Source organism: Mya arenaria, chromosome 14, assembly GCF_026914265.1.
Source record: "Mya arenaria isolate MELC-2E11 chromosome 14, ASM2691426v1".
Taxonomy (NCBI): Eukaryota; Metazoa; Mollusca; class Bivalvia; order Myida; family Myidae; genus Mya; species Mya arenaria.
The window spans coordinates 53,724,032-53,733,510 of NC_069135.1; the positions used below are offsets into that span (position 1 = coordinate 53,724,032).

The following is a 9,479-nucleotide window of genomic DNA, read 5'->3' on the forward strand; positions in this document are numbered from 1 at the left end:
GCCTCCTCGTCCTCGTCCTTTTAATGGACCCGTAATAATTAAATGAACATGTTCAAATCTTTTCCACGCCTCTGGAAGATTCGAACTGTCCCATTCCATAATGGGTTGTGTTACACCTGTTTAGTCCATGATGCTAAATTGTCCTATCGATACCTTGTTAAAGTAAGTCCGATTCGATCAAAGAATTAATATAGATATTTTTTACAATTCCATAAATTCTTTTATATACATCCAAAGTAACACTTCTGACACCATGTTTTGGGTTTTTAATGAAGTATACCAACAGATATGTTTCTGTACAGAGATTATTATAGCGACTGATGCATATGGTGGAGTATATATCTCTGAACATACAGAGGAATCCAATCCATTCTAGTAAATTAACATTTATACCTTGATTACCAAAATGTGATATATGAACAGGGATGGTGATTTGTTTGCGGATTCGCTGATTTCTGCGAATAAAAAATATCTAGGGTTGTAACTATATTTGTTGGTAGTATTAACACTCCAGTTTGCTTCACGTCTGAAGTCAGGAGAGCCATCAAAAAGGGTGTTTCACCCCCTTTGACCCCCATTGGGGTCTTTAGCGCACCAAATCCCTGAACGCCAGAATGGTTTTGGCCCTTCAGCTGCTATGTCAATCACATCCTCTTAAAGCATGATGTAGAAATCAATACCATTAAATTTCACCAGATGAAATTGTTCTAAAAGTCACAAGTTTATTTGGATGAGGGTGGACAAGTCAAGGACCTAGACTAGCTGGTACCCTCTTTCTCTTATAATTGTAGGAAAAGTAATGTAGGTACCAGTCTAAAATGACCCAGTGAAAAGGACTTTGCCCTACATTATTTAGGCCTTGAAAATCCTGACAAAAGTGAATCTTGACGAATGCAGCGCCGTAGCCACACTGAGGCACACCGAGGCTGCTCCCTCGGTTAAAATTTGCCTCTGGCTACGGCACTGTGAACGCACATGCCTGTTTGGAGTTTGGCAAGAAAATCTCAGGTTTGTCTGTCCGTATTTTAACACAAAAGAAAAAACAACAACATTTGTTCACATATTATGAAAACCCCCGTGTATTTAATAATAATAAGAATAAAAGGGAATTGTATATAAATTAGTGGACAATAACCTTTATCAAATAGTGAGGCATAACATTTCGGATTCGTCATCAAATCTTGTGTACACAGTGGGGTGGAAATTCTGACTTCCTGAAATTGATATATTTATGATTTCTTTGAGTTATTTACTGTTTGATGAATGCATTGCGTAAAATGTCATTTAGCCAAGGTAATTACGATGTTTTTCAAATAAAATATGTATTATTAGCACATGTTCATCTTTGAAATCAGTTGTCACAGGGAAAATGAGCAAAAATAAGTGTCACATGACATGTTTACAAAATCACTGAAATAAAAATATTGGAAGTAAGGTTGTATACATGTGACATTTTCATCTTTAAGCAGCATTGTTATTGTTGATTTGTGACTGCGGTGCAGTATGCACTGACCTTTACAGCGGCGGGTCCAGGACTTTCTAAATGGGGAGGGGCACAACTAATTATAAACATATCAAACTTTTTTTGAATGCATTATTTTAATCATTTAATGACATGGAGTTAACATTTGTCTTCACTGTCAATAATGTTTGGCAGATAAATTGAATTAAAAAGATATCATTTAATGAGATAAACCTCTCAAAAAAACCCAAAGATATCTAGCCGTTTTGGGGAATCAAACCAGGGTCGACGGATTAACAGGCTAAATCGTTAACCACTCGTTCTCCTGAGACACACATATTTGTGCTTTAGAATTAGTGCTATATTAACCTACACTACAGTATATTGATTGCACTCAATGATACTGTAGGTACTTCGGATGTCATTGTTATAAACTTAAGTTAACTGAAATAAAAACAACATGACAACAAATTCCAAAAAGGGTTTCAAATAAATTATTATGTATTAATTTACAAAGGCTCTGGCATAATTCAGAGATCTAGACAATAATAAAGCCCGAAATGGGAAGTTTCAAAGCGGCAACGTTTTGAATTTAAACTTTTGTTAAATGCACATCATGCACACACATATCTTGTTGGCACACAATGACATTATTAAAAGCAATAATGAACATATAATGTGCACATGTTAACAGTTTAAAACAACTTATATTTCTGGTATATGATTTATTCTGAAAACAGTAAACTTAGGTGTATAACTGCAGCCATATTTGTCTACTTTTGATCAGCTGTCTGTGTAAAATGCGGCGCCGATTTTTTTTTATCGAATGTTCGGGCCCTGATGACATTTTTCAAAAAACTTTTTTCGTTTCGTATACTATATTATACTCGATTATCAGGTTTTTTATTTGCTCAAATGCTGATATAAAATTTAAATTGTGACAAAACAACTTATTTGTACAGTTAAATCAATAAAGATGTGCCCACAAAAAAATTACTTGCCGGCCCGCTGGGGGGGCACGGGCCCTATGTGCCCCCCCCCCCCCGGTAGAACCGCCACTGCTTTATGTAGTTGAGGTGTCTAAGAGGGATGCATGTTCAATCCACAGTAGTCCATATATAAACAACCGAGTCTTTGACGATATTTGATTTGGCGACTCTACGTGTCCATATCCCACTTGTTTTCCTAGCCAAGAATGACAGATCCCAGCGCTAAGTATATTGAGCAAAAAGATAATGGACCTGCTAGATAGTTTCAAAATGGCGATGCTTTATTGACAGAAATTGATCTAAATTAAACTAATTATTTGTGTTTCATAAAACACTTAAGTGTAGTAAGTAAAAGGTATTGGCTAAAATAATTAAAGTGAAACTTTTGTGTGTTAATTTAACAGTGAAGTGTTAAGTATTGTGGAGTAATAGTTGAAGAATATATTTTACATTTGTACTGCTCAGTTGACTTGTGGCGTTTAGGGAACAAAATGAATATCCAAATGTTAAAAAAGTCCCCTATTCGCGCATTATTGTGGCTAAATCCACAGCTGTATCTGATGATGTCAAAAATGGAACAAGAAGCACCCTTGCCAAGGCTAGGCATGAGAGAATGTTATTGGGCAATTTCAACAAGTATCTAAGGCCTAGAAAAATGAAAAAATAAAAAATAAATGTTTGTTGCTGGTTTTACTGCTAAAAAATATATTCATTTTCTTTCTTTATTTTTTTTGTTCTCCAAAGTATCAGTGCTTACTCCAACCAAGTATAAAATCCAAAGAATAATCATGAAAAGAGCTAGGGAAGCACACCAGAATCTCCTTGTATCGCATCAACACTGCTGTAACTTTAGCAAATGTCTATATATGTTGTTTACATCCCCAAGAAGGGTTTGACATTTAAAGGAAGATGGATGTCTTAAATGTAGCTAGGCATTGAATTCAGGACCTCTTATTTTGCAAATGGACACCACAATCATGTCACAACTGTGCACAAAGATGATGTCAGACGTGCCTTATGGGACTGAGGCTTCAGCAAGATGATTTTTTAATTTTATTTTTTTTAAAGTTTTTATCCGTTTCTCTTTCAAACTCTTCATTCATAAAGCACATGGATGGTCAGTGTTCTTTTGTGAATAAGGCCAGGGTCCTTTGAATTTTGAAATAAGCGACTTAATACAATGAAGCCCATTTTCAGCTCTTGGGTTTAAGCAAGATTGTTTTTAAACATAATCTATTGTAGTTGTAAAGATTTAAAAAGAAAATGGTTTGTGAATTTTGAGGCCAAATTCTGTGAGTAAAATATATATGTTTTGGGGTTGTGAATGCTCAACAGTTAAACAAACAGCAGTTTTTCTGCTTGTTTATTTCTGGCTGATGTTGTTTTTTTCAGTCTGAAGACATTTCCAAATGCCTACCATGAGCAGTCAACCTTTTAATGCGCCGGGAATAGCGGATGATCTCAGGCAAGATGAGACAATTAACCAAGTTGTGGATTCATTAGAGTACCTGGACAAGATCGCCAATGAAATATTTAACAGAATTCACACTCGAGTTGCCAGTAATAGTGATCAACTTCGAAAAATTAATGACAGAGTCAATCTAGCGCAGGCTAAGATCGATAAAATCAAGGGAAGTAACAAAGCAACCAAGGTGTTTGCTTCTGCGAAATATCCTTCCCAAAATGCAACTGAATTTTATGGAACTGTATTTGAACCTGACAGGAGTCTGAAGGAACCAAAGAGACCAAATTATCATGTGCAAGCTAAACATAGGCCAATGGATGATACTCTACTCAAAGGAAAGCTGCAGTATTACCATGTAAAAAGCGGGAGGAGAAAGAAAGGTGATGGGAACAAGGGAGAGGGATTGGGAGGTCTTCCGAAGAAAATTCCATCTGTCAGTTCCCTCCTGCTGTTTAACACTTCAGAGAATCCGTAAGATATTTAGTACTAAATTAAGCTTGTCTGTTGTTTTTTTAAAGAAAATATTTATTTTTAATAGCATTGTCGGCAATACTCACTGATTTTTTTTTGGTGCAATTTACTGCCTTCTAATGGCTGTTTCCCCTTGCGATAAACTATCTATTTTTTCCCAAAATTATATTTTTTTTTCCCCAATTTGATAAATGCAGATTACGTTAATGAATAAGAAAGCAATCAATTTCTTGAAATATAAACAAAATCTGGACAAAACTTACTGTTTCACAGCATAATGTATGCATAAAAAAGTTAAAAAATGTATATTTGCCATTAAATTAGCTGTTTTGACCTGATCTTGTATTTTCCCCAAAGTTGACTTTTTTCACAATTTACAAGGCACAGGCGGTAAAAATAATTCCAATTATTTTTCATTGAATACCTCAATAAAACCAACAATTATAATGCTCATACTAGTAACATTATGCGCATAACTGTTTAACAAGGTCATTAACTCTAGCATTAATAATTGTGGAGCTATGTCCCTTGTTTGCCAGAAAAAAATACAGATAAGTGTTGGTGTGTGTCCCTTGTTAAATATTGCTGCAAGTAAAATGGTTAAAAAAAGTTCTCATATAGTTATATAGCTTGAAGGTGGTATATATTGGAGTCACCCTATGGTTGGTCTGTTGGTTGCAATTTTGCTTGTTCGAAGCATAACTTGAAAACTACAGGATGGAATTTAAGTAGACTCCATACAATGTTTAAACATAATGAGAGCAAGTGCAGTGTACAGGAACCATAATTATTTCAGCTACATTATACAGCTATATTCAGTTATTGCCCTTGGTTACTTTTCTTTTTTCACTTTCTAGAGATGTTTAACATGATTATGATTATAGGTTTTTATATTTCAAAATAGATTATCAATATTTTAATAAAATACTACTTGTTTCTCCAGATACAAGAAATATGTCATGTTGGACCCACTGGGTGTTGTCACCAAGACCCGTACAGCGTTGGAAGAAGAAGGTTCCATGATGGCAGAAGCGCCAAACACCATAAAAACTAATGAAGAACTACAGCGTCTTCAGGCAGATAACTATTTTTACGTACCAGGCATCGGGGAAGTACCAGAGTTGGATGTGCCTGTGGCTTTGCCGAATCTGCTAGGTACGAATTTAGAGTTAGAATAATTTATGCATTGGTGTCACACCTATCAATTTCTATAAATCAGTGGACTGTGTTTCGTAGGGTTAAACACAAGATGTCCATAATATAACTACATATAAAGATCAGAGCTACCCGGTTCTCATAAGGGTTGTAAGTGGCGTAAATACTAAATAGGATTTAATATGTGCCAATTACGATATAAAATCAAGCATCTATTTGTAGCAGAATGAATATGAAATTATATAAAAGTATACCGCTACATCAATCAATTTACAACCATTTGGGGAACAAATGTTTTGACCAATTCAAAGATACTGCTAAACTGGCTAAACCATATGCAGTGATTTCCCTTGATAAGCATTGAGCTTTATAATGCAAAGTCTGGCATTATTAATCAATTAAGTACTGCCAATTGTTTCCCTGGTATGCTTAATATGTAAGGATGTTTTCACTTTAATGTGCCAGTAGACTTTAACAATCAGCATTACACTTAATTGAATGAAACCAAGGTGTTCATTACACTTTATGAAATTACAGAAGGGCATACAATACACTGCAAGTAGAAAGTTATCTATAGCTCTGAAAGATAAAAGGAGTTTTGTCGGCCTTTCCTCGAGCCCTTGGTCATGAAATTGCTCAGCCGAGATGAATAGTCAAGGAATTTTTAATGTAATTTATATATATCGATCAAATAAAAGATTTGTATATAAATTATTGTATAAATCATTTTACAAATTCTGCAGATTTTAGTATGTAAATAATTTAAATTTGTTTCATTTCCCCACAAAAGTCTAACCCTGTTATCCAAGTGGATGCCCCAGTTGAAAAATGGTGCATTTCCTTTTCGCTGCTGGAACCAGCTATAGACAAACAGTTGTAGATTGTTAATCTCGATTTTCCATATATTTTTGTAAAAACCCTTTTAAAATCTATTTAACAGGAGTCGCTGATGATGTAATGTACAGCGCAGAACTGGGCGACTCGATAGCACCCTCGGTGATGGGCGGTAACATGCCTGAACTACCCTCCGTTGTGCCTGAGGGGGAGACCGTGCCCCCAGGGCCAACAACAGGGGGAGGGACTGCCCCACCCCCACCACCTGCAGGTAAGTGTTTGGCTTTGTATTTTATCCGAAAGACAGACAAAAAGATGTGAATTAATGCATTGCCTTTACTGAAAGGCTCTCAATTTTCTTTTCATTGTTAATCAAAATTAATAAGATCGGGGATACATGCTATTTACAAATGCATGTATGTTCAGTATACGTTTTGATTATGTTTTGTTAAAGTAAACTTTTCCTTGTACAAAATAAAAAAAATAACATACAACTAGATTATATTACATTCCAGAAATAAAGATTTAAGTGTATATCATGCTTCCAAAATAATTGACGCAATGCTATTGGTCCAGGACTGGTTACAAGCTGACACCATATTTTTCCATATTGCATCACTTATCTTTATATTGTACCCACATGGTCTCTAATTTTTAAGTTCAATAAATAAATGAAACATTTCCCATAACACGGTCAATGTTAATTGGTTGTGGACATGATACATATACATTACCAGGTGTAGTTCGCTCTCACCTGAATATAGTTTCCTGCGCCAGGTATTTCCCCTTATTTGATTACGTACTAACTAACATATATATAGATAATTTCTGTTTATTAAAGATGGACCTTAGTCTTGAAGAGTGTACTATGTTTTCTATCTTTCTAGGTCCTCCACCTTCTGAGCCACCTCCTCCACCACCACCCCCTCCAGGCCCACCACCACCGCCACCCCCAGGGGACGGAGGTGCGCCACCCCCTCCTCCCCCACCTGCAGCTGGGCCCCCTCCCCCACCACCGGCGGACATACCCAAGGAAGTTTCTGGCGGGGATGGTGGTAGATCCAGCTTGATGGACGCCATTCGTAAAGCAGGCGGCGCCGGTCAAGCCAAGCTTAAGAATGCTAAAGAGAAAAAAGATGAAGTGAAGAAAAAGAGGAAGGAAGAAAAAAGTGCTGGTAGCTCAGCAGTAAGCAGTGGTGGTGGTGACTTGATGTCTGATTTGTTTTCAAAATTGACGATGCGCCGTAGAGGAATTTCCGGTGATAAGAAAGGGGGAGCGGATAGTTCCGAGAAAAGTGAGAGTTCAGGTGGAGCTCATTCGGCAATGGATAAGATTTCTTCTATGATTCCTCCTCCACCGAAGATGGAGACAGTGGAGGAGAGCAAAGTTGTGGATGAAGAGGAAGATTGGGAATAGAATGTAAGGGGTGGTTTCAAAATGGTATAATGCTTGGATAGCAATGAGGGGTGGTTTCAAAACGATATTCTGCTTGGATGAGAATATGAGGGGTGGGTTCAAAATTAAATGGTATAATGCTGGGATAACAATATGAGGGGTGGTTTCAAAATGGTTTAATTCTGCGATAAGAATATGAGGAGTGGTTTCAAAATAGTTTAATTCTGGGATAAGAATATGAGGGGTGGTTTCAAAAGGAAAATTGGGATTAGAATGTGAAGGGTGGTTTCGAAATAATGAGTGTTGAATTTGGATGTGAGGGTTGGTTTGAAAATAATGAATGCTGGGATTAGAATGCGAGGATTTTTACAAATCAATGAAAATTGGGGGATATTTTGGGGCGATTTCAAAGTCATAAAAAAATTGGGACCATTTCAAGCAGATTTTTGATAGTATGAGAAGGAATTAGAGGTGTGCTTGTCAAAATGCTGAAAATAAGTTTTGAGAATGATTTAATCATTTCAAATTAAATTGAGTGTGCTTCTAAGTGCAATATTGTGATCAAAATACTTACATTTCAGATTATCTCACCTCTCTTAAAACCATGTTGAAAATATGTTAAATTTTTTGTTTTATTTAATGGAAAAAAACAACAGTATATAGTACTTATGAAATTCTGTTAATTGTTATGGAAATTATTAGACCAACATAATGAATATGAACAACAATTAATTAATAATGTTCATTGACTTTATTGTATATATATATATATATAAAAAATATTAAGAAATTATTGTTAAAAATTTGATTACATGACCATTATACATAATTGTTGCAAAGATTAAAGAATATTAGTAATCAATTATTTTGCTTATTTTTTTAAACTGGGCATATTTTTTTTCTGTTGCCTGTGACACGACCAATACATAGGGATCACCTTATCCGTCATTAGTGGCAACGGCCTAACACTCAATTCCAACCATTTATGAAAGACTACACCATTAGTGTTCAAAGTTTGTACATACATCGGTTATGGCTTCTTCATTAGAGGTCAGTATGTCATGGTCACAGTGACCACTAGGGGAAAAACCCTTTTCCAATCATACTTGTTTTAGAGTTCTCAAATTTTTTGTATCAACATAGGTTAGTGGATGACCCTATCAATGTTGAGGTCTAGATAAATAATTGTGGTGACCTTGACTTGACCCTACAGGCCTTTAACATTGTATGACTATTAATCATGATCACTAGCTGATCACTCTTGCTTTAGAGATCAAAAGGTCAAAGGTTGAGGTTGCGATGACCTTTACTAAGTGCAGTTTATGCTTCTAAACAAATCCAAGATGCTTGAACCTACAGGGATTGGTATTACTAATTATGACCAGTTAATGACCCGTTTTGGTTTCAAGGTCAGAATATCAAAGGCCAAGGTTTTGGTGACCTTAATTAGAATTAATTAGTTTTATCTCATTTTACCAAAGTTGTTTGATTATTTAGGCCACACACTTGGTAGGGTTATTGATCAGGATTAGCAGATGACCTCAATTGATTTTGAGGTCGCAAGGTCAAAAGTCATGATTATAGTGACCTTTACTTGAACAACTTATAAAAACATAAAAAAACTGGAGTAGATGACCATTTTGATCTTAAGATCAGTTGGTCAAAGCTCAAGATTATGGTATACCTTAATGTTTTGGTAAAGTCAAG

The 9,479-nt window shown here is 35.8% G+C and overlaps 1 protein-coding gene across 1 annotated transcript; it reads left to right on the forward strand.

The window, feature by feature from the left end:
* Positions 1–1,173: 1,173 nt before the first annotated feature.
* LOC128217059 (WASH complex subunit 1-like) lies at positions 1,174–8,539 on the forward strand. The gene is made up of 5 exons (XM_052923905.1): positions 1,174–1,293; positions 3,844–4,387; positions 5,331–5,542; positions 6,483–6,647; positions 7,264–8,539. The coding sequence occupies exons 2-5, from the start codon at positions 3,861–3,863 to the stop codon at positions 7,791–7,793; spliced, it is 1,434 nt and encodes a 477-aa protein (XP_052779865.1). The 5' UTR covers positions 1,174–1,293; positions 3,844–3,860; the 3' UTR covers positions 7,794–8,539.
* Positions 8,540–9,479: the final 940 nt, after the last annotated feature.

What these genes read in the sequence shown, in the direction of transcription:
- LOC128217059 (XM_052923905.1), top strand. Translation starts at nt 3,861, where the DNA reads ATGCCTACCATGAGCAGTCAACCTTTTAATGCGCCGGGAATAGCGGAT. An exon ending in GGCTTTGCCGAATCTGCTAG is followed by an intron (nt 5,543 to 6,482) that starts GTACGAATTTAG and finishes TCTATTTAACAG; the next exon opens with GAGTCGCTGATGATGTAATG. An exon ending in CCCACCCCCACCACCTGCAG is followed by an intron (nt 6,648 to 7,263) that starts GTAAGTGTTTGG and finishes CTATCTTTCTAG; the next exon opens with GTCCTCCACCTTCTGAGCCA.